Source organism: Palaemon carinicauda, chromosome 41 (assembly GCF_036898095.1).
Source record: "Palaemon carinicauda isolate YSFRI2023 chromosome 41, ASM3689809v2, whole genome shotgun sequence".
Classification (NCBI taxonomy): domain Eukaryota; kingdom Metazoa; phylum Arthropoda; class Malacostraca; order Decapoda; family Palaemonidae; genus Palaemon; species Palaemon carinicauda.
The window spans coordinates 50,280,070-50,306,389 of NC_090765.1; the positions used below are offsets into that span (position 1 = coordinate 50,280,070).

Here is a 26,320-nt window from a genome sequence, read left to right on the forward strand (position 1 = left end):
TGGCAACCCTGCTGCTGCGTCGTTTTGATTGTAAACAACAAACATTGGATACAAGGCAGAACCGTCGAACTATTTATCGTCTTTTACATTTAACATCAGGTGGGTATTATTGATAAATATGGTCTTAAATTACGCATTTAAGCTTCAACAATGTAAATGTTAAAATATTTTTGGTTTACATTTTGTATGAAGAAAGTATATTGCATCTATAACTTTCGTCAGATTTTCCCTCCATAAACTGACGCTACCGGTATGTTTTGGTCGAGTTTGGAATGAATTAAAATTTTACTGAATGGTTCAAGGAACTTGAAAGTAATGACTTTAGTGTACTATTAGGTTCATTATCGTACTCTTTGTTTTGGTTCTAGAGTGTCATTTACATTAAACAACTCCAGGCAAGACCTGGTATGCCTATAATGTTTAGTACCGTAAGCTTTGTTAGGTCTTGTTTACACTTAAACCTCCTGGATAACTGCCTTACAATGTTAATTCATACCTTATGGATAACTGTTGAATTAAGGGTCATTTTGTATATTGACGGCCCAGACCTGCATGCATCCTTTATCCTAATTCGCTGTCTTACTGCACATTGCAGGGTAATGTAACTTAGGGAAAAATTTATTTTTTTCTGTAGAAAAAAGGGTAATTTTGTATATTATTCCATGGTAATGTAACCTAGGAAAAAAATTACTGTTTCTTACAGAAAAAATTACGATCTCTTCAAAAATGACACTCGTTTCCGTCGCAAATGAATAGTTTCAGAAATATATATACATCTATATCCTACGATAATGGGGGACCCCTAGTGGGAACTCGGGGTTTTGGGTGGGGAAAACATACTGGGGAAACGATATATAATTGTTTTCCTATAGTAAATAACGTGAATTAAGGGAATTTAATGTTCATTTCAATCGGAAACAAACATCAACCAATTCAGATAACTTTAGGATGCACGGTGTCACTTCTCTTACGAACGAACGATAACATTAGCAACGTTACCAATAATACAGTGTTACCAACGTTGACGTATGGTACACAGAGTTACCAACGGCACGTTGACATTACTAAAGATAGTAATGATAGATATCTCCATATATTAAATAATTTCTCCATATAAGTTTTACTCAATATATAAAATGTACAAAAAGGGCACAGAACCTAACAAACCCACCTAACCTAGCCTAGTAGTATGACAGGTCACATAATAACATTTGATCTACATCGAACGTTGGCAGCACTTACCAAAAGGGTAATTTTGTATATTATTCCATGGTAATGTAACCTAGGAAAAAAACTACTGTTTCTTACAGAAAAAATTACGATCTCTTCAAAAATGACACTCGTTTCCGTCGCAAATGAATAGTTTCAGAAATATATATACATCTATATCCTACGATAATGGGGGACCCCCAGTGGGAACTCGGGGTTTTGGGTGGGGAAAACATACTGGGGAAACGATATATAATTGTTTTCCTATAGTAAATAACGTGAATTAAGGGAATTTAATGTTCATTTCAATCGGAAACAAACAGATCAACCAATTCGGATAACTTTAGGATGCACGGTGTCACTTCTCTTACGAACGAACGATAACATTAGCAACGTTACCAATAATACAGTGTTACCAACGTTGACGTATGGTACACAGAGTTACCAACGGCACGTTGACATTACTAAAGATAGTAATGATAGATATCCATATATTAAATAATTTCTCCATATAAGTTTTACTCAATATATAAAATGTACAAAAAGGGCACAGAACCTAACAAACCCACCTAACCTAGCCTAGTAGTATGACAGGTCACATAATAACATTTGATCTACATCGGACGTTGGCAGCACTGGTGGTAAATTTTTAGTTTCAGCCTAATTTGGAAAAATGCAATAAAAATATATTTGTTGCATCAGAAATAGTGTGGTTTCAATGAATTTAACGTTTATTTTGACTGCAAACCAACCGATTTAGAGATTTACTATGTATACCCTAGTTCATCCCACCAATTATGGGGGACACCCTTTGGGAACCGGGGTTTTGGGTGGGGGAAGGGGGGGAGGGTGTTGGGGCATTGAATGATATTTGCAATAAATGAATAATTAATGTTCCAGCACCCCTCCCCCATACCCCTAACTAGGCCCCCCAGCGACCCCCCCTTAAAGCCACAGTAATTTTCAGGGCACCACAGAACCTAACAAACCCACCTAACCTAACCTAGGGGCCCTGTACCCCTACCGGGGGGGGCTTCGCCCCCCCTGCGATCCCTCCTTATGGCCAAAGTAATTTTCAAGGCACCACAGAACCTAACAAACCCACCTAACCTAACCTAGGGGCCCTGTACCCCTACCGGGGGGGGCTTCGCCCCCCCTGCGACCCCCCCTTAAGGCCACAGTAATTTTCAGGGCACCACAGAACCTAACAAACCCACCTAACCTAACCTAGATGCCCTGTACCCCTACCGGGGGGGGCTTGGCCCCCCCTGCGACCCCCCTTAAGGCCACAGTAATTTTCAAGGCACCACAGAACCTAACAAACCCACCTAACCTAACCTAGGGGCCCTGTACCCCTACCGGGGGGGCTTCGCCCCCCCTGCGACCCCCCCCCCCCCTTAAGGCCACAGTAATTTTCAGGGCACCACAGAACCTAACAAACCCACCTAACCTAACCTAGGGGCCCTGTACCCCTACCGGGGGGGGGCTTCGCCCCCCCTGCGACCCCCCCTTTAACCAGGGGTAAATTTTAATATATATATATTTTGTTAAATCACTTCTTACCTTAAACGGAAGATGACGATGAAGATGTGGAAGGTTGTGGTTGACCCTCTTCTGAATCATCAAGTACTGGAATACGTTCAGATTTGGTACAATACCACACATGTCTATCTTCACGAAAATGTAAAGGCGAATCACATTTACCACACTGGACACTTAAAGGTAATACGGAATGCTCCCTTAGAAAACGATTCACTACTTCAGGAGTTCCATTATAATTCCCATGAAATCGGCCGATCACATCAAAATAGGAATAACGACATATTTCACGCAACCGTACCGGAGGATCCATGACAGTAAAATGACGTGTGATGAAAATATAGAAACCGGAACTTTTGAAAACCGAAAACAAACGACAATCACGGGTTTCTCCCATAATGAAATAGGGAAAAAAACAAAAGAGTATCGTTTACAATGTTATATTGCACGAAAAACAGATCCTTGAAACAAGACTGAGAGACCAATGAATCGTCCAATAATAACCCTTGAAAAGAACCCAGTAGTATTTTGATTGGAGGAGCGACATTAGTGGGAGGAGCAAATGCGCATTCAAGTAAATATTGTCACATTGCGCAATGGGGCGGAGCCAAGTAAGATGAAAACAGACATACAAACGAACAAGAGCTACCTTGCGTGCCCATGGAAAGATAAACACAAAACTTAGAAAAAGTCAAGACCTTCAATTCCTGAAATATTTTTTTTCTCTGTAAGTATGCATTAGCGACAATAATGTTTTGAGAAGAAGTGTTTTGTTATCACGTGCTTTACTAGGAAAATATATTAATATAATACATTTCCCAATTTGGTTGAATCCAAAACTTTACCGCACTGGTTACTGTATTTTTTCATGACACAATCTTTGCAACGGCGCCTCCAAAGTTTATTCATATATACTGTTCTGTATTTTCCTCCAGTTATTATAATTTCAAGAAGGTAATGTATAGAGAAGAAAAGGCTTGTTTTACGTTTATATATCGATTCCCCAGTTTGTTTTCCCCACCCAAAACCCCGAGTTCCCACTGGGGGTCCCCCATTATTGGAGGATATAGATGTATATTTATTTCTGAAACTATTAATTTGCGACGGGAACGAGTGTCATTTTCGAAGAGAGCGTAATTTTTTCTATAAGAAACAGTAGTTTTTTTCCTAGGTTACATTACCATGGAATAATATACAATGAAACCGAAAAAAGGTCTGCTCTCTTCGAAAATGACACTTCCTGACGCTAATGAATAGTTTAAAAAATATAAATTTATATCTACATCCACCGATAATGGCGGACCCTAGTGGGTACTCTGGGTTTTGGTTGGGGAAAAAATACTGGGGAAATGGTATAGAGTGGTATAACAAGCCTTGGAGCCTTTGTAGGGTGACGGCCAGATCCCGTAGAAAATGGGAATATTCTGAACTGTGGCCGTCGTTCTAAAAACGATTTTGGCGGGAGAAGCTAACTTAAAAAACCCACCTAACCTATGCTAAAAGCCGTGTACTTACCCAGGGGGGCTACGCCTCCCTGGACCCCCCCCCACCCTTACACAACATATTTAAGATCCGTAGACCATTTACAAACATTTTTATTCTATACAAAATAATAGTCTGAGCGATAATAAGCAAATTAGGACGCTTGGCCGTAGCGCTACAAACTACTCCAAGCCTTTTCTTGATACATTATCTTCTTGGATGTATAATATCCTATACGATATTTTTTTATTTGTTGACATTCTATGGGGCAGTTGAGTCGCTCTCCTTCGTTAGTTTGTCCAAAGCGGTTTTCGACCTTATATACATGTATGTCCGCAAATTTATTAAATCACTCGCTGGTTTTTGCTCAGTTTATCACTTCACTCGCAGTTTACCATGATTTCACTGCTCGGTTTTGTCAAGTTGTACGTGAAAGTGCTACGCATGCCAGCCACAGGTCATAGTATTTGGCGTTTATTTTTCTTATTTAATTAGTCACTTGGTTCAGCTGGGTTTATCTTGGCCATATCTCGCTTCGCACGTCATTTAACATTACACTGCTCTTTTCTGGCAACCAGTATGGGGATGTGCTGCGCATGTCGGCCTTTTTTCGGATGTATTTTTACGCTACCTGGATTATTTAAATTACTTTAATTTATATTATTGCAATCAAATCTGGCTGTATTTCCATTATTCAGTGATTTGAAGTGTGCCAGAAGAATGTGGCCTTCCCTGTGTGTGGTGATCTGTCAACATCATTATACTTATACTAAAATTTTTATTAGAAAAACTCCTGAGTAAATTGCCTTTGCTAAGTTGCCAGTACCTAATTATCATGTTCAAATTGTTGAATAAATTATTTGTATAAAAATGTCGTACTGTACTACGTTGCTCCTGGAGAAATGTTGCCATCTTCATAGCCTTTGTACATAAGCAGCCAGTTCGTCCATGCATGAAACAGGAATTTTAAATATTTAACTTAGCCGGTGAATATATAGCTGCAACTCTGTTGCTCGACAGACAAAAAACTGTACAAAAAAAACTCGCCAGCGATCGCTATACAGGTTGCGGGTGTGCCCATCAGCGCCAGCTGTCGCCAGATACCAAGCTCCATATAAACAAAGACTCAATTTTCTCTCTGTCGACGTGTCGACAAGACGTACTTTACTCGCTGTTGAAACCTGGAGTTTTTCCCATCATCTTTGGTGAAGTACTATATTCTGGTTTGAGCTTTCGCAGTGCAGGTGTTTTTTCTTCATCTTAAATCTTGAACTCGTTTTGGATAGATTTAATTTTTGGTGACAAAGAGAGCATGGACTTTCTTTGACTCTTAAATGGCCGACCCTTCCCTTAGACGGAAGTGTGTTTAGGCTTTTAGTAATTATCTTATCACGTTATAAATTAATTATAGATTTTCCTCTATATATTTTATATCTCTCCGCCTGTCTTAGGCCTCTTCGATTAACTTTCCATTTATAATAAACATAAAAAAAAAAAATTTTTTAATGTTTTGTTTATATGCGACCTTTCCGGAGAGTAGGCGGTCCTATCTTGGAAGCCGAAGTTAAACAACGTTGAGCCCTTTGCAATCGTAAATAGCTTTTAAAGAGCTAATGATTTAAAACCTTTTAAATGAATATTTTTAATAAATATTTTATGAAAGAATTTCTTTGAATAGTCTTCGTACTATTTTCAAAGATGAACTAACGTTTAGTTTATTTATACTACGCAGTTTGCGCTCTATCGTTACGATAGAGAGAGAGAGTATCACGGTTTCACTTTGCAGAAAGAGTAAATCGATTCTGACGTTTTGTTCGTTCTTCTTTCAAAGCTTAAATGTTTTAAATTCTATTTTAAAGGAACTTTTTAATTGAAAAACCTTTCAGTTTTTTCCTTTGGTCAAATAACATGTTTTTTTGACGAAATGTAATTGGGCTCTTCTCTTAGGTGCGAAATCGAGAGAGAGAGATAGAGACGGAGGGAGAGAGGAGAGAAAACGTTCCGTTCAAGCGGGTAACGTTGTTCTCGAGTTGCTCTCGTCCCTAGTCTCGGTACGGGGAGAAAGGATAAAACGTTTTTAGTTTTTTATTCTCGTCCCCAGGCTATGTGCGGTTAGAGATTGAAAACGTAGTTTTGAATGAACTAGTGTTTAGTCTCTTCCCCAGCCACTGAATTTTTTATCTTAAAATATGTTTTCTGTTTTTTGCTGGTATTAATGAGCTTGCATTATACGACTGATTTCGCAATTACTACCTTTTGATGAGGTTAGAATTGCGTGCTTCAGGTAGAAATCAGTAAAAGTTTCGTTTTCAGTGAAATAAGTGCAAAACAGAAAATCGAAGTGATAAAGTGATATTGCGCTAAGTGTTACAGTGTTGCGTCCGAGGGTTCGTCTGTTCGTGCCTTTCGTTCACCTAGTCCGGGACCTCTTGCAAGCTCCCAAACCCAGGGGAGAAGTAATGTCGAACGACTTATGGGTTCGAGAGGCCTTGATTAACGAACAGACGTTTTCCATCTATGGTATCGGGTGTATCTTACCAAGATCTCCCCTACCATAAGGCGAGAGAGACGTTTTTTTCTCCTCGTCATCCGAAGGCTTTTCGCATAAGAAACCTGTAATAAGGTTTCGAAGCCCTTAAGCGAAAGTCAGTCCTTTTAGGACAGGTCCAGCATCCTGCTTGCAGCCATTAGGACAGCTCTGACCCTATGCAGTCTCGGAAAACTGCTTGCCGCCTAACAAAAGCGTAACACAGACTCCGAGAGTCTTTTTTGTTGGCAAAGTGTTGCGGTCACAGACGTTACCCTCGTCTCTTACCACAACCATTTCCGTTGATCCTTAATGGGTTGTACGGCAAGACATACAGAATATGCTTGCCTCCCTTATGGAAGACTATTCTGCCGATTAGTCTGTTGAGTCTAGCCGTTTATCTCATCGATATCCTGGCTTTCAGCCAACCTAACGTTCCTTTGTGCTTCCTGTTGACGTTGGCGTAGCTAAGTCACGTCAGTCAGGTTGTTTAGAACCACACTCGATGCGGTCTCGTGTGGATTTTCAGCCACATTTGGACGTTAGGCCACTTGCTGATGCTCCTGTTGACGTTCAGGACGTTCGCTAACAATCGGAATTGACTTGTTTTGACGCTGTGCGTCAACCTCCGCATTCTAGAGTTGTTTTGACTGCTCAGTCTAGGCAGTCAAAGCAGTCTCGAGTGGACGCTGTGCGTCCTCACGCACCTGTTGTTGTTGACAGTTCAGTTGTTGACAGTTCACAGACTGTCAAGCAGTTACATGACGTTGCGTCCTGGTCCGCTACTAATGCACCAGTGCGTGTGGACTCTGCTTGTAAAGCATTGCCACCACGGTAGGTCTCTCCCTTGCTTGAGACTCAGCTTTTATCGGACAAGGTTACTGTAGATGAGGAAGTTGCTGTTCCCCCTCCTACTGATATTCCCTTGAGGACTCTGTCAGACGGAGAGGAGCCTAAAGCTGCTTAGCCCTCTATGGACTTTAATTAAGTCATGATGATTTTTTTAAGGATCTTTGTCCGGATCTTTTTGTAACTGCTGCTCCTCGTTCGCCTAGACGTCAGAGCTTACACTAGGCCTAGCTACTTCGAAGCCATTGTTTATAAGCTAGTGCTCTCTCGCTCTCCTAGAGAGCTTTACGTTTGCTAGGCGACTGGTTTATCACCAGGAGGAGTTTGGGGGATACAGCCTTTGCTTTCCCTTCTTTTAAACTGGCTTATAGAGCGAGAGTCTGATATGACACGAGAGAAGTTCTCGGCTTGGTAGTTCATGCCTCTGCCCAGATAGATTTCTCAAATCTCGTAGACTCTCCCTGGCGCCTGGCCAGGAGACGCTCCAAGTTTTTTACAGGTCAACTTCACAGCTGTTTTCGAGCCTTTGAAGTTTTGCTGTACAATTATGTCATGCATAAACAAGGCTTTCAGGGATGGAAAGCGGTACCGCCTCAGTCGCTAACCCCGTCTGTTGCCGCACTTGCTCCCGTAGACCCTAAATGGGCTTTGCTGCAAGACATGCAGTCCAAGCTTGCGTCCTTGGTAGAGGACTTTAATGCGGAGAAGGTTGCTGCCGAACCTTCTGGCCAACAACCTTCCAACCGGTCGGTTGTGCGTCCTGTTGACGCTGAGGTAACCTTCTCGCGTCTACCAGTTGAGGTGGTTCCTCCACCGATGCGACCCAGTGTGGGTTGCCAGCCGCACGTTGACGTTAAGCGACGCTCGGAGGTGGTTGTTGACGTTCAGGACGTTCAACAACCAGCAGAGGTGACTTGTTGTGACGCGGTGCGTCAACCTCAGCAACCTGGTATGGTGTTGACTGCACAACCCAGACGGTCTAGACAGTCTCGGGTGGACGCTGTGCTTCCTCGCGCACCCATGGTTGTTGACAGTTCACAGACTGTGCAGCAGTTCCATGACGTTGCGTCCGGCTCCGTCACGCATGCACCAGTGCGACCGGACTCAGCGAGCCAGACGTTGCCCACTCCGTTGCCGTTTCCTCATCAGTTTTCGGATGAGGAACTATCTGATGAGGACGTTGCTGAACAACAAGACGATCAGCCCCCAGAATAGATCAAGCCCTGCTATCCATCCAGAAGATGCTGAAGAAGGAACGCTGCTCAGTCAGGCTGTGGATGAGTCTGGTGGGGACGCTGTCATCCCTGGAACAGTTTGTATCACTAGGAAGACTACACCTCCGTCCTCTTCAATACCATCTAGCTTTTCACTGGAAAAAGGACAAGACGCTAGAAGCGGTCTCGATCCCGATTTCCGGAAAGATAAAGTCTTGTCTGACTTGGTGGAAGGACAATATCAACCTAAGAGAGGGTCTTCCCCTGGCTGTTCAGACTCCCCACCACGTTCTCTTCTCGGACGCATCGGACTTGGGCTGGGGCGCGACACTGGACGGTCGGGAATGCTCAGGTCTGTGGAACTCGAGTCAGAGGAGCATGCATATCAACTGCAAGGAGCTGTTGGCAGTTCATCTGGCCTTGAAAAGCTTCGAGTATCTCCTTCGAGGCAAAGTGGTGGAAGTAAACTCGGACAACACCACGGCCTTGGCGTACATCTCCAAACAAGGAGGTACCCACTCACTGACGTTGTACGAGATCGCAAGGGACCTGCTCATCTGGTCAAAAGGTCAAGACATCTCCCTAGTAACGAGGTTCATCCAAGGCAACTTGAATGTCATAGCAGATTGTCTCAGTCGGAAAGGGCAAGTAATTCCAACAGAATGGACCCTCCACAAGGATGTGTGCAAGAGACTTTGGGCCACTTGGGGCCAATCAACCATAGATCTCTTTGCAACCTCGCTGACCAAAAGGCTTCCAATCTGTTGCTCCCCAGTCCCGGACCCAGCAGCAATACATATAGATGCCTTCCTCCTAGATTGGTCACATCTGGATCTCTACGCATTCCCACCGTTCAAGATTGTCAACAAGGTACTGCAGAAGTTCGCCTCTCACGAAGGGACAAGGTTGACGTTAGTTGCTCCCCTCTGGCCCGCGAGAGAATGGTTCACCGAGGTACTTCGATGGCTAGTAGACGTTCCCAGAAGTCTTCCTCTAAGGGTGGACCTTCTACGTCAGCCTCACGTAAAGAAGGTACACCAAAGCCTCCTCGCTCTTCGTCTGACTGCCTTCAGACTATCGAAAGACTCTCGAGAGCTAGAGGCTTTTCGAAGGAGGCAGCCAGTGCGATTGCTAGAGCAAGGTGAGCGTCCACCATTAGAGTCTACCAGTCGAAGTGGGAAGTCTTCCGAGACTGGTGCAAGTCAGTTTCTGTATCCTCGACCAGTACCTCTGTAGCTCAAATAGCTGATTTTCTCTTATACCTGAAAAAAGGACGATCCCTTTCAGCTCCCACTATCAAGGGCTACAGAAGCATGTTGGCATCAGTCTTCCGGCATAGAGGCTTAGATCTTTCCAACAGTAAAGATCTTCAAGACCTCTTTAAGTCTTTTGAGACCACCAAGGAGCGTCGTTTGGCTACCCCTGGATGGAATTTAGACGTGGTGCTAAGATTCCTCATGTCAGACAGGTTTGAGCCGTTACAATCAGCCTCCCTGAAAGATCTCACTCTAAAGACTTTTCCTGGTATGCTTAGCCTCGGCTAAAAGAGTCAGTGAGATTCATGCCTTCAGCAAGAACATCGGATTTTCGTCAGAAAAAGCCACCTGTTCGCTGCAACTTGGTTTTCTAGCCAAAAAATGAGCTGCCTTCTCGGCCTTGGCCTAAATCTTTCGATATTCCCAGCTTATCGGAGATCGTAGGCAATGAACTAGAAAGAGTCTTATGCCCTGTTAGAGCTCTTAAGTTCTATTTAAAGCGTACCAAACCTTTACGAGGCCAATCTGAAGCTTTATGGTGTTCAGTTAAGAAACCATCTTTGCCTATGTCAAAGAATGCTTTATCATACTTTATCAGATTGTTAATACGAGAAGCTCATTCACATCTGAGTGAGGAAGACCAAGCTTTGCTTAAGGTGAAGACGCACGAAGTTAGAGCTGTAGCAACTTCCGTGGCCTTTAAGCAAAATAGATCTCTGCGAAGTATAATGGACGCAACCTATTGGAGAAGCAAGTCAGTGTTCGCGTCTTTTTATCTAAAGGATGTCCAGTCTCTTTACGAGAACTGCTACACACTGGGACCATTCGTAGCAGCGAGTGCAGTAGTGGGTGAGGGCTCAACCACTACAATTCCCTAATTCCATATCCTTTTAATCTGTCTCTTGAAATGTTTTTAATGTTGTTTTTATGGGTTGTCCAGAAGGCTAAGAAGCCTTTCGCATCCTGGTTGATTTGGCGGGTGGTCAAAGTCATTTCTTGAGAGCGCCCAGATTAGGGGTTTGATGAGGTCCTGTTGTATGGGTTGCAGCCCTTGATACTTCAGCTCCTAGGGGTCTATCAGCATCCTAAGAGGATCGCGAGGCTCCGTAAGGAAGACGTACTTATAAGGCAGAGTAATCGTACAAGTCGACTTCCTTACCAGGTACCTATTTATTTTGTTTTTGTTATTTTGATAACGTCTAAAATGAAATAAAAATTCTTAGCTCATGAAATGTAAACATATTTTACTGGTCTCTATCCACCATCCTGGGTGTGAATCAGCTATATATTCACCGGCTAAGTTAAATATTTAAAAATGATATTTTAATTATAAAATAAATTTTTGAATATACTTACCCGGTGAATATATAAATTAAATGACCCTCCCTTCCTCCCCAATAGAGACGCAGTGGGACGAGGAGAAAATTGAGTCTTTGTTTACATGGAGCTTGGTATCTGGCCGACAGCTGGCGCTGATGGGCACACCCGCAACCTGTATAGCGATCGCTGGCGTGTTTTTTTTTGTACAGTTTTTTGTCTGTCGAGCAACAGAGTTGTAGCTATATATTCACCGGGTAAGTATATTCAAAAATTTATTTTATAATTAAAATATAATTTTTCTTCCCCTTTTCTAGTCGCTTGTAAGACGTGGCTGCTATACTACGTAAACTGTCCATTTTTCTGCAAAACCTCTATACAAGAACACCACCTAACCCAACATACGAGCTGTGTCCTTACCTAAACCCCCCTGCGACCCCCCCCCCCCCTTACACTGCCGTCTTCATACATGCAGGTGGCCGCTATTGTGCATAGCACCCCCATCCTGAGTGCTTCATGTGTGGGCTGATGAGATCAAGCACCACCAAGTTTGAATTATTGAATTCTGATTGGATAGGAAAGATGGCGTGCAGTAATTTCCCAGGTCGAGTGGGATCTGATTGGGCTGTTTCAAACTACTGCGTCGGTATTAGTTCAGTATTCCGCCACTAAAGCTCTTCGGAATTGATCAAACTATCATCTACAGTGAAATCTAGGAACTACGGAAGGGAAAATATATCTTCAAGTACTTCCCAGGGTATTTAGAACAAAACAGTTTTTATTCTGAACAAGATTCTAATAGGTTTGAAATTAAGCTACTTTTGGTGTTGGGCCGTCGTCATACTTTCCGAACCTAGAACCGCGTACCGAGCCTACCGATAGGTTTTTTTTTTTTTTTTAACAAACTAGGGAAGCTGCTAATAGCTCTTGTAATGCTCCTTTTGGTGTTGGGCCGTCGTCATACATTCCGAACCTAGAACCGCGTACCGAGCCTACCGATAGGTTTTTTTTTTTTTTTTAACAAACTAGGGAAGCTGCTAATAGCTCTTGTAATGCTCCTTTTGGTGTTGGGCCGTCGTCATACATTCCGAACCTAGAACCGCGTACCGAGCCTACCGATAGGTTTTTTTTTTTTTTAACAAACTAGGGAAGCTGCTAATAGCTCTTGTAATGCTCCTTTTGGTGTTGGGCCGTCGTCATACATTCCGAACCTAGAACCGCGTACCGAGCCTACCGATAGGTTTTTTTTTTTTTTAACAAACTAGGGAAGCTGCTAATAGCTCTTGTAATGCTCCTTTTGGTGTTGGGCCGTCGTCATACATTCCGAACCTAGAATCGCGTACCGAGCCTACCGATAGGTTTTTTTTTTTTTTAACAAACTAGGGAAGCTGCTAATAGCTCTTGTAATGCTCCTTTTGGTGTTGGGCCGTCGTCATACATTCCGAACCTAGAACCGCGTACCGAGCCTACCGATAGGTTTTTTTTTTTAACAAACTAGGGAAGCTGCTAATAGCTCTTGTAATGCTCCATTTGGTATATGTTCCGTATTTTAAAGCATTCAACTCTTTGGAGCCTTTGTAGATCAACGGCCAGGTCCTCCCAGGTGCATAGAAAACGGAATTTTTTGCCGTTTTCTAGCGTTTCGTAAGACGGCTGCTGTACTACAAAAACACTTCTGCAAAACCTCTACCAAAGCACACCACCTTACTTAAACGGCCCCACATAACCTAACCTACAAGCTGTGTCCCTACATTACATGCGACTCCCCTTACATTGCCTTATTCTTAATTGGCCATTGTCATACATACAGGTAGGAGCGATAATACATACTCGGAGCGAGCTGTACTTACATAACTTTAGGTTCAACCTCCGGGATAATTTGTAGCCTTTACAACAGCACCACCATTACTTGAAATCACTGTAGTCCCAATCTTCGAATAGTATTTTCTTGTTTTAAGGGGGTTAGATGAGCGAGCAATTAGCAGAGTAGGAGGGTGTTGCTACGGACTAGGACTTTCAGAATCACTTATTGATTGGGTAAACTTGCTTGATTAATTCCTGGAGTGCCTTCAGTCTACACCCAGTATCTTTCAAATAGGGTCAATGTATGTACATAGCAAAGTAGCTATCGTACAAATATTTCTGGGTCCCAAATTTTGGTATTAGTATTTTTTTTCTTTTTATATATAGATAGATAGATAGTACTTGCCACAGGGGTTCATTCGGTGTGCACGCCGGGACCGTTTGGACTCACAATATTAACGCTTTGATTAATTGTGCGGTATCGAAGAAATTTATCCTCGATATTACTGTAAGCCTTCCAACAGTCCAAAATTATTGTATTTTTGGGGGATGAATGAACTTAAATAATATTGTGATCAATGTCTTCCCAGTGATCCACGACAACCCTGAGTATAAGTCTTGCCTGTTTCCCAATCAATCCTGCCGAAAACCCATTTGCCATCAACCTTGCTATTAAAATTATATTTCCTCTCTCTGAATTTACGTTTGCCTATCTCGACGATATGTCCCGTCTGCCAATCATCTTGTTTTCCATCATTAAAATGTCCACAGCAGCCTTTGTAGTTTATGGGGACAGGCCTTTGACCGGCCGAAAATCGAGTAAAAAAAGTCCGAAATCGGCTCTTTTTCACGGGAATGATCACAGAATGAAATAATATTAATTTCACTAGTTTTGTAAATACTTGTCCCAACAATCTACATACTGTACTAGGACCACTCTGGTCATGGATGTCGGAAACCTGCGAGAAAAAAGGACAACCCAAAATTTCCCTCCTAACCTGACCTACAAGCCGTGTCCTTACCTTCCTCGTGAATTAATGGGGGGGGGGGGGGCGCTAACGGCCCCCCCTGCGACCCCCCAAGCACTCGCTAACATACAAACCCCACAAACCCAACCTAACCAAACCTAGTCACTACCCCTACCCGGGGGCAAGCCCCCGGACCCCCTTCGTAAGTCTCTCTCCTACACAAAAAAAGTTATGGGAAGCACTCAAAATTATATCTTAACCACATTGTCATGATAAAAAAGTTACTCAGGCTTACCTTAATATTCGATGTTGCAACATCACCAATTGTACACTTCTCACATGGACCCCTAAAATCCCCTAAGAGGCCTTCTCGAAATAAATAATGAAAGAATTCAGGGGTAACTCGAGTAAAATCACATAGGTGTATATACCTTAGAGTCTTAATCGAATCAATTTGATCAATATGAGTGATAAACTCAACAATATCGCTCAAAGAGTAACTGTACGAAACACTTCTATCCAATACGGCGGTTAGAGTTGGAAAGGGTCGACTCCAGGTCAATCTCGGGTCATGTGGGGGGGATTAAAAATTTGAAATCACGCGGCCAACGAAAGGTTTAGTTCGGTTGCTTTGTTTGACACTGGCTTTATCTACCGAAATATCTTAACTAGATGTTGGCTAGCCTAACCTTTGGTTGTATATAAAACAAATTAGTATTCGGCATAATTTCAGAACGTGTCCCAACGAAATAATCTTAACAAGAGGTTAAAAATGAAGATTGTTGGAATTAGAGAAAACATAAGTCCGAACATCGATAACTGTTCAAGCTTGCGCCACCAGCTGATAGGCGAACCGAGCGCCGCCAAACGGGTGTTATTATAGTCAGGAAGGAAACAATGCTTGCGGGAAATTTTACGATCGAGTAAATTGGCCGTGGCTTCAGTGAACGACGCATTGTAACGACCTTTCCCTAACCTAACAATTCATGATAATTATCATAATGGTATCAAATATCACTATAAATGACGTGTCCCTAAAAACTACAAACTTAACAAAGAGGTAAATATGTAGATTGATGGGTCAGTATTAAATTTTAAAAACGAGCGTTTATTAGACTGGGATGACACGGGCTCTATCTATCGGGAAAGTTGGAAACTAAGCAGGAGCTACCCGTGACTTGCGTTCGGACCGTGCTGAACTTAGAAAATATTGCCGTGGTAAAGGTAAATAATGATATTATTCAAAATGATAAAATAACATCATATTATGGTATGTTGGATCATTGTAAAGAACATCATCTCCTTATTGAAAAACGATTTGGCTAGTAATAAGAAAGATATCGCCCTGTCCCCAAAAACTACAGACACCCCTGTCCATACACACACGTCGTGGTAGAAGTTGCAATCCATAAGTGTATGAGATGCAAACTTTTTGTGCATGGGCCAATCAGGTTCTTAGGAAAACTATACAAAACTTGCTTGAATAATACACATTTCTGCACGATCGTTTTTACTATCTGAGCACCGCCAAAAAAAAAAAACTTTGCCACTTTTTGATGATTTTCTGTCAATGCATTTCCCCAATACGACATTTTAAACAAATATCAGAATAATCCCCCATGAGTCACATTTTATACAAATATGGTCTAAATTCATCACTGAAATTCCCAATCCTTACAATACTTGGATAGATTAAATTGAAAAATGAGTCGCAGGTATCTTTGCACTGATAAGTTGCCATCTTAATGCCGCGTGGGTAAGCACTGAGCATTTCCGACCCGTGATGAATGCTCCCATTACCCTGTTTGAATTTATGGAAATTGGGATTCTGATTGGATAAAGAATATAACCTCCGGCAGTTTCACAGGTCAAGTGGGATCCGAGTGGGTCATTTCAAATTGCCGCGTCTGCCGCTAAAATGCTGTTGAATCAATCAAAACTCCATCTGCATGGAATTTTATGAACTATGGGAGCAAGAAACTGCGTGGCGGGATACAGAGCTTGTTCGACTTATACCGTAAATTTCCTGACAATTTTGGTTTGCAAAATAATTCCATAACTATCCAGAAAGTACATACTTGTGGGTATTTAGAGCATTCTGAACAGTTTTTGTTCTATAAAAGTTTCCGATAGTTTAAGATAAGGCGACCATCATACATGCAGGTGACTGCTATCATACATACATCCCAACTCTTCTACATAACCAATAGACAACTGAAAGCCCGTACAAAAAAGGAAAAAACAATAAGTACAATATAAACATCTTTTCTTAACCTAACTGTACTGCAGTTTGATGTAACCAACCTTCTACAAATTACTCCATGTAAACTATACGGAAAATTTGGAGTCTGCGTATCAGCAGATCCGGCCTTCTGTGTAAATAGAAAAATTTTTCCCTCCATTATTCTAGGTAGTCTAGTGGTCATTCTTCAAAAATCTTCAACTTAATTAAATTATTGGTCCGTTAAATTACCTCTTCAATCACCTAGTTGTCTGCTCCTCTTTTCTCACAAAATGTTCATGTTATGCTATGCACGTTAGCTAATATATTGGCATTATTGTAATAATCTGCCAGGGCTCACTTTTCTTGCAGTTTAGCATCTATGCTTTAGTTCTGGCAAGCTGTACCTGTTGAGGTACGACAGTTAGCCACGTGGCCTATTATGTTATCTTAATAATCTGATTGATCTCTTTGCGCAGCTAGTCTTTGCTCGTAATTTAACATTATCGCATCGCTTCTTGGTTCTGGCAGCGATGCATGTTGTGCCACCACAGGCTTGAACAATTTTTTTGGCTTTACAAATTTCAATTAAATAAACCACTGTTCAATGTAATGAATAATATAAACTAATGTATTGGTGTACCTACATTTATCTAAAGTCGGAACATTCTGGCTACGTCACCTTTGCAATGACAACTTCCTCTCTGTCTGGAGTGGCGGGATGTGACTGATCGAGAAGTGGTGAAGAAGAATTCATTTACTGTATGGGGCTCCAATCACTTGAGCAATATTCTATGCAAAACATGGTATTATAAGAAGTATATTTTCGTACGTTAGTTTAGTCTTCATTAAAACCATGTTTTATAGCAATCTTTCTTTGGTGTGAATAGTTTGTACAGCATCATGTTTACACAGGTGGGCTACTCGTCCATTGTACCTTGAGCAGAGGTAATCAGACCAATGGAAATGTCCAAAAGGATGGCATAGAAAATAGGATTGGCATTCATACTTGCTATACCTTACGGTAGCAAACCTGTTACAGCCAATATCCCACCGAGACCCTTAGTTGACTATGATTTCAGAGATACCGTTGGACAGCTTGTAGATCAGCGGCCATGCCCACCAGCTATTAACCCTCTGATAAAGATACTAATATAGTTAAGGTTTGTTTTGGATATTTTAGGTTAGGCATACTGTACAGTATCTCCTAATTTATTAGAATGGAACTAAACTTCCTGTTATGCCTCAGCCATCTTGTCTGTGATCAGCAAATGCTCCACGATATGTGTAACGCTCTTGTTTTTACATTATTGTTAGAGCCCCAAATGTTTGCTTGTTATGCAAAGCATAGAGCTGTTGCTACATTTTGAGAGGCCTAAGTGTATCGCCGAAGTTGCCCAGCTTAGCCATCTTCTGATGTCGGTATTGGTGATACCAGATGGTTGCAGGAATGGATAAATAAGATCCCGAGACATAAGTTTATTTTATTCCATACATCAACAAGGATACTGGAATGTTCTGCAAGGCAGACTGCTTGTACCAAAGGAAGTGTGAAGATTGCTGGTGCGCATGTACAGAGTGGAGACGTCACAACTCGTGAACTGTGTTTATAAGGGACAAAATTCGTGGAATTTATAGGATGCACATATGTGGTAATCTCTTTAGTAATCCAGCTCACTCTAGGAGTCAAATGGGTCTGGTAACTCCATCCCTTGTATAAGTGATTTACTGTTTCTTTATTTTGAAATTTAAGGTAATCCATGGTGAAGAAAAAACATGTTGACTAGTCACTGTTAAAATATTACTCTTGACTTCATGTAGATGGATTTTAAACATGAACAAGGTCATTATTTTCCTGTTTTTTTGTTGTTTCACTTTTTTTTTTTTTATGTAGGGGTTAAGGGTTACTGGGGTTTTGTATATTTACTTTTCCTTATGGCATATTTCCCTCAGTTGAATTTAAGTTATAATTTGGTTGATTCCAAGATGTGTAGTACTCTTGTAAACTTTTTTTTTTTTAAACCTTCTGTAATTGAAAATAGAATGAATAAGGTAATTTTCTTTTGGGTGTGCTTCTCAAATGAAATTTATTATAGAATGTTATCAGATTAAGTCCAAGAACCAAGGAGGTCTGTACATTTATCTTTCAATAACTGATTGAGAGATTAATCTTCTGTTTCTTTTTGGTTGGGCAGTGGTAAACAAATGTTTTTATATATTTTTTTTTTTTTTAATTCTGTAACCTTGTAAATGGAGAGTAATATATATATATATATATATATATATATATATATATATATATATATATATATATATGTGTGTGTGTGTGTGTTTGTGTAAATGACATATTGGTCTTTTTGTTAAGGTTGCTTTTGTTTTAATTCTTTATAATCTGAAATAAGGGCAATTTTTCATGTCGGTAAGTGCAAACTGTTAGAGACTTGTATTTTGCTTGTAACTATTACATTTTGTTTATGTAGACAGGAACTTAACTATTTTTCATACCACATGGAAGAATAGATATAGTTCTTTAGGATAGGGTGCACTGGAGGTTTTTAATTTGTGTATGTTTTAAAGGAGCTCAACATATTTGATGAGTAAATAGAGAAGAATTTTTTCCTTAGTAACTTTAAGTAAATTTAGATAGTCAATTTAGATTGAGCAGCTCTTTAAAACTTACACACATTAATTGACCTCTTCTTTTCTAGGTCTTTGGAGAGCTTGCATCCTGATCCAGCCTCACATAGACCGCTCTTCAGGACTATATCTCAAGGCGACAGCTGTGTTTCATCCTGTGTTAAATTCAGCCATAAACATTTCTTCTAGGTTATGCAGATCTTTAACAAGTCTTGAAGATGAAGATGTCAAAGAGTAGTGTGGGTTCTGTCACGGGGAATGACACTAGAGCAGAACTAGCTGAGTTGGTGAAAAGACGTGCTGAAATTGCTGATAATTTAGCTTCCCTAGAAAGACAGATCTATGCCTTTGAAGGATCGTATTTAGAGGACACTCAATTGTATGGGAATATCATAAGGGGTTGGGATAGATATCTAGTAACCAATAAGAACACTAATGCAAAAAATGATAAGAGAAACAGAAAATTCAAAGAAGCCGAGAGACTTTTCAGCAAATCCTCCATCACATCGATGGCTGCAGTTAGTGGCATTGTAGAACAGGTGGCGGATAGGTTGGAAGACAATACCGATACCAACGATGTCAATTCCGGTAGCGAGGATAACTCGAAAGATTCTGTTAATCCTGGAGTGAATGGCGATTCCTCACGGGATGGTGCTTCACTCCACAAGGTTTCAAAGAGCTCTCACAAAATCAAGAAGAGTAACAAAAAGAATAGACATCGATAATTTACCTGTCCTGTTGTAGCAAGATTATTATTATTATATAGGGACATTAATGGTGCTTTGTGTTTAATGGTTTTGCTCCCAATATTATAAGTCAAAGACTGGTAGTAATAAAGGGAAATGATTCTCTTATGCAATATGAATGTACTGTAGATATGTTCTGGGTATTTTGCTGAAAATGTAACTTGCACTTGACTATTCAGGATAATGTATTAGTTTTTAAACTTCACCTTTAAGCAGTCGTAGCCTAAATTGTTTTAAGTCATAGCTTAGTGTATTACTTTGTAATATAGACATTTGATTATAGTACAAATTATAATTTTGAATATAATATTGTCTTTCAAGTTCCCTTAAGCATTGAATACATTTTTGTTCATAAGAATAATTTTGTATGTGATATTTAACTCCAGTACTTTGATTTTCTGAAGTACTGCAGCTGTCATAAGTATCTTGTATATGACTATTTTACATTGCATGCTATTGTAACTGCTAGTTGCTTTTTCAGGCACCAAACACTTTGGGCCTTTGTTTCAGATTATTTATTAGAAAAAAATATACAGTTGTGTAAATACCTACAGGTAAGGAATGAAAGCTAGGAAGAAGTTTCTTGCAATATTAGTTTCAATAGAATTTAAGAATTATAACAATTACCGTACTTATTTATGCATTAAAACGGTGGTAATCAATGCTTGTTCACATGAACTTGAAAGTATGCTCTTTTTTTATCAGTGCTGACATTAATCTGTTCAAGTTATGGCCTTTGGCGCATGCTGTACTCAATTTTTTTTTTTTGGGGGGGGGGAATCCTTTATGAGAAATTACTGGTGAGTTTGTTATAAACCAGTACTTTGTGATTGCTACTCTTGAAACTGGCAGAAAGTAAGCATGATGTTGAAACATTCTTGTGACTTGAAATATATAATGCATTAAAGAGATGACCTGTTATAATCTTAACTGAAATTCAATTAGTGGATTGTAGATGAAAGATGTTACACTACTGGTTTCACTTCTTATTGTCATTGTCACTGCTGCGAATTGAATTTACTGATTTGCTGATCTTAATTAGATTTTGATAATCTTAGGTTTTCATCATGTCTATTGGAGTACCTATCAAAGTTCTGCATGAAGCGGAAGGCCATACAGTCACTGTGGAGACCATGCTTGGTGAAGTGTACAGAGGCAAGCTCTTGGAAGCAGAAGATAACATGAATGTACAGGTAAGTGTGCTGTCATTTTGTGCAATCCAACTTCTTTAAGAACAAAATGGTAAAAGCTGCCCAACTTGTGTGGTATAAAGTTTTTGGTTTTATTTTTATTATTTGCCTTTTATTGTGTTTGGATGCTCGATTCCCACATGTAGGTTATGATATTGGTGGGAACACGTTTATCCTGAGTTGAAGGAATCGGTTTTGTTTAGCTAGGAAAAATAGAATTGTTCTGTAACCGAAATACAAACCACGCTATTTACATGGGGTTTACTTTCGGCGTAGCTGAAATGACGAGCCATTAGATTTTAACGAGGGTTAAACTACCCCCGCGCTAGTTAGCACGGGGGTTGGGGAGGGGTAGCTAGCTACCCCTCCCCCCCCCCCCCACACACACACACACACACTGGTGAGCTGCCTCACTTCACTTTTGGCTCGGACGATGTACAGACGTGTCTGTCTCGTCCCCGCATATTTGACAGCCTTAATCTGTTTTTCTTTTTCTTTCAGTTGTGTGTTTGAAGTTGGCCTTTACCTTTTCTTCCCATTATGCCGAAATGCCCTGGACTTCCCGACCGCCCCTGAGGAAGATTCATGTCGGCGGTCGATACAGACCCTCACACCCTTTGCCTGCAGTGTCAAGGTCAACGGGGTGAAAGTGATAATGTTTGTATGGAATGTAGGGAGTGGCCTACCTCCCAGTGGGAGAGGTTTGCCCGGCGGCGTAAGAAGAGTTCTAAGCGAGACTGTTCTCCCTCAGGGTCTGCCCTGGGGAAGGAAGGCTCCAAAGGACTCTTCTTCCGTTGCCCGAACCTCCTCCGAAGCTCCCACTCGTTCGGTCTCTCGCGAGAGGCCGCCGAGTGGTAGCGTAGGGCCTTTTTTTGTTTCCTAATCTCTGGGTTCGGGAGAGGGTGTTGCCTCCCATAGCGAGGCAGCTCCACCTCCCCCCGGACATTATTGATTTTGTTGATTATGACCAGACTGTATCTAACAATGATCTTTTCCAGCTTTGGGCTTCCTTGGGGCTTAAGGGCTCGCCCTCCAAGGAAGCCCTGTTAGATCTGATCCAGTTGGGGGCAGCTGTCCAACAGTCGCCGGTAATACCAGAGGTAGACCCTCTGGCTATAGTCGACGTTGTTGTGGCAGAGGCGTCCGACGGGTCGGGTCAAACCCCAGCTGCTACTGTTGCGGATGATGCCTAAGGCTCAGGTTCCCCCTCCGAACATTCTTCGAGGGGGAAGCTGGGTCCAACGGTCTCTCTCTTCGGAGGACCGACGACGGTGATACCCTGCCTCGGGGTCATCTTCGCCGTAAGGCTCGCCCTCCTCTTCGCCGCCGAGGCCTTCCTTCTCCTTACAAGGGAGTTAAGAGGCGCCTTCTCTTTGGGTCTTCATCTTCATCGTCCCCCGCAAAGGACTCTTCTCGTCGGGAGCAGACCGTGGCAGTAACATCACTGGACCTTTCCGCAGATTGTTCGCTATCTCCTGCGCCTACCAGATCTTCCTTGTTAACTCAAGCACCAGTCCCTTCGGGGCAGAAGAGCTTATCCCACAATGTGGGTAAGTCTCTTCCGCGCCAGGTTTCACCTGTGCGCCCTTCAGTAGCGCGCAAGCGCCACCGCTCTTCTGATCGCCAGCGCTCTCCTGCTGAAGAGTCACCTGACTCTCCTCGCCAGCGCTCTCCTGCTGATGAGTCGTCAGACTCTTCTCGCCAACGCGCCCCTGTTCGCCAGCGCTCGCCTGCGCACACGCGCCCTTCGGTCCCTGCTGCGCGCCCTGCGCGTCAACAGTCTCCTGAGCGCCGTCAACCTCCTACTCGTCAGCACACTACTGCGCGCCAACGTTCGCCCACGCGCCCACGATCTTCGGATCTGGGCACAGGCAAGGACATTGATCCGTTGCCTCGCCAGCGTTCCCCTGCGCATCGACCGCCGCCTACGCACCACCGTGCGTTTTCTCCTGTGCGCACTTCTAAAGTGCATGCGCGCCCACGAGTCAACTCCTGAGCCCGCCCTCGAGCACATCAGCGGCCCAGTTGGCAACTTCTCTCCGTGCCACTGCGCGCTATCCTACGCGTCGGCAATCTCCTACGCGCCAGTGTTCTCCTACACTCCCGCGCCGCTCACCAACGCTCCCACGCGTCTGATCGCCACAGGTCTCCTACTCACCCACGCGCAAACTCGCCTGTGCGCAGTCGGTCGTCTACTCGCCCCACGCGTCATCGTTCGCCAGTGCGCTTACTCTCACCTAGGCTCCACCGTTCGCATACGCGCTATCGTTCTCCTGATCGCCAGCACGCCCACGCGCGCCCCAACGCGATTCCTGCCGGGATTCGCAGCGCGCCCAACCTTGCGAGTTGCCGGGGCCGTTTGCTTCCAGATCGTCCTCGCGATCGCCATCTCGTAAGCGCCGAGCACCCGTCCAGGAGCAGGAAGATTCATCGGAGAGGTCCAGGCAACATTCTTCCCTTTCTTCATTTCAATTTCAAGCAGGCCCTGTAGTATCCACTCCTAAGGATCAGCCGATCCCCTTCCTTCCAGCGGGAATCGCTGACACTGCGTCAGTCAGCCGCCAGCCTTGGTTTGGTTCCCTGATGAAAGCGGTTGTGCAGGCTATGAAGCCAACCCTCGCTGATCTGGGACTAAAACCAAAGGCTCCCTCGCCCCCGCTGAAGAGAAGGAGAGGAGTGGATTTCGCGGTAACTTCTCCCAGGGTTAAGCTGGCTCCCAAGAGGTCCGTCGGGAAGGCCCCTTCCCCTTTGCAGGCGTTTTCTCCTTCTCCTGCGGACGAACCTTTCCCGTCCTCGGGAGAATCCAGTGAGGTGAGGCACTCTCCCACGGCACCAATAGGAGGAACCCCACCTCAGGGAAGAGAAAAGTCTCCGTAGGTGGGACCTTCCAGACCTCTTTGCTGGAGTCCTTTATCCCTCCCAGGAGGGAGCCCAAGGACTCAAAGACGATACCCAAGTCATCGTCGAGGTTTCGTCCAGAGCCAACCTTTCCCCGGGAGAACGTCCGCGTGGCCCCCCATGAAGAGCCAATGAGGACAGGAGACTTAGCTACCAGTCCACAAGGAGGAGAGCAGCGCGAGTCGGAGCACGCCTTCTGGAAGGTCCTTAATCTAATGAGGCAACTCAATAGTTTTAAGGACCCCGAGACCGCCCCTCACGAAGGCAAGGATACGGTCCTGGACCAGGTTTATGGTATTCAGAAGCTCCCCAAGACCAGTGCAGCCCTACCCTGGTCCCAGGGGGTGAAGAGTGCCAGCTTTCCGAGCTCGCCTCTTCCAGCCGTTCTTCTGCCGGGAACAAGCTCCTCCCACCTCCTCGCGTTCAGCAGAGGAGGTACTTCGAGATCATGGAGGAGTCTTGTTTAGCTCTTCCCCTCCATCACTCCGTGGAAGAGCTCACCAGGGGTCTCTCTCTATAGAAACTCTATGCCCGGCAGGTGACATTCTCAGCGTCGGAGATCCTGAGCCAAGAGAAAGTCGCGAAGTGTGCCATGCAGGCCACTTCGTGGCTGGATGTCTGGCTAGGGTCTCTGGGCATCCTATTGCACTCTGAGGACTTGTCCAATGAGAGCAATGGCCTTCCTCCTCTCGGGCACGCGCTCCATCGAGTTTTTAGCTCACCAAGTCACTAACCTGTGGGCTAACTCGATTCTTAAGCGACGTGATGCGGTGACTGAGAGGTTCCACCTGAAGGTCCCCGCTATGGATGTCAGCAAGCTCAGACATTCCTCCATCCTTGGAGGAAACCTGTTTGAGCCCAAGGATGTAGAACGGACAGCTGAGAGGTGGAGGAAGACGAGTCATGATTCGCTCCTCCAGAAGGCCCTTACATCTCGGCCCTACAAACCTCCAGCTCCTCAACAGCAACAGCAGCCTCACAAGACACCGAAGCAGGCTCCGGCAGCTAAGACCAAGGTGTCTAAACCGCAGCCCTTTCCTGTCAAAGACAAGAAGGGCGGAAAGTCCTCCAGGGGAGGCAGAAATCCTAGGAGGAGCGCCCGAGGCCGCAAACGCTAGGATTGGCAGTCCCCCTGCGTGTCCACCTGTGGGGGGGATGCCTGCAAAGTTGCGTGCTCAGGTGGCAGCAACACGGGGCCGATTCCTGGACGGTCTCTGTGATCGGACAAGGATATCGCATCCCGTTCATATCATCTCAACCTCCCCTGACAGCGAATCCAGTGTCGTTGAGCTCCTATGCCATGGGATCGGCAAAGGTGCTAGCCCTTCGGGCAGAAATCGAGACCATGCTCAAGAAGGATGCTCTCCAGGAGGTCGTAGACGGCTCCCCAAGCTTCTTCAGTCGACTCTTTGTTGTAAAGAAGGCGTCTGGAGGCTGGAGACCTGTCATCGACCTCTCAGCCCTGAACAAGTTTGTCAAGCAAACTTCGTTCAGCATGGAGACAGCAGACACGGTCAGACTTGCAGTGAGACCGCAAGACTTCATGTGCACACTGGATCTGAATCCCAATCCATCTGTCTTCCAGGAAGTGCCTAAGATTCAGCCTAGACAACAAGATCTACCAATTGAAGGTGCTGTGGTTCGGTCTCTCCACAGCACCTCAGGTGTTCACCAGAGTGTTCACACTGATATCTTCGTGGGCGCACAGGAACGGCATCCGTTTCCTCCGTTATCTGGATGACAGGCTGATCCTGGCAGACTCGGAGTCGACCCTTCTTCGACACCGAGACAGGCTTCTGGGAATTTGCCAATATCTAGGGATCATGGTAAATCTCGAGAAGTCCTCTCTGCTCCCAACACGACGACTGGTATGTCTAGGCATGATATTAGACACCAATCTCCACAAAGCCTTTCCATCAGACGACAGGATAGCAAGGCTGAGGAGGGTTGCAAAGCATTTCCTCAGTCGAGAAGACCTTCCGGCCCAATCTTGGTTACGTCTCTTAGGTCACCTAGCCTCCTTGGCCCGCCTAGTTCCCAACGGCTGCCTCAGGATGAGATCTCTGCAGTGGCGGCTCAAGTCCCGGTGGGATCAAGGCATCGATTCCCCGGACTCTCTGGTCTCGATAGGACCTGTGGAACGGACGGACCTGCGATGGTGGCTGACCGACGACCACCTTCGAAAGGGAGTGGATCTTCTCGTCCTTCCCCCGGATTTGATGCTGTTTTCGGACGCATCAAAAGAAGGGTGGGGGGGGCCACGTTCTGAACCAGAGGGCCTCAGGCCTATGGTCAGAATCAGAAAAGTACCTCCACATCAACCTGCTAGAGATGAAGGCCGTATTTCTGGCCCTTCAACAGTTCCAACAGACCCTGGCGGGCCACTCCGTGGTGGTGTTGAGCGACAACACCACAGTAGTGGCTTATATCAACAAGCAGGGAGGTACCTTTTCAAAACAGCTAT

The 26,320-nt window shown here is 43.8% G+C and overlaps 1 protein-coding gene across 2 annotated transcripts in view; it reads left to right on the top strand.

Annotated features, from left to right (window-relative positions):
* The window catches only part of LOC137632626 (small nuclear ribonucleoprotein Sm D3-like), a 41,735-nt gene continuing 15,415 nt past the window's right edge, over positions 1 to 26,320 (top strand). Inside the window, exons 1-2 of one of the 2 annotated variants that reach the window (XM_068364693.1) lie at positions 1 to 99; positions 20,827 to 20,961. In XM_068364693.1, coding sequence (XP_068220794.1) covers positions 20,836 to 20,961 — 126 coding nt within the window. In that variant the 5' untranslated portion in view covers positions 1 to 99; positions 20,827 to 20,835. Of the gene's footprint in view, positions 100 to 19,093; positions 20,076 to 20,826; positions 20,962 to 26,320 lie in introns of those variants that run through there. The other variant, XM_068364692.1, reaches the window with a different exon arrangement.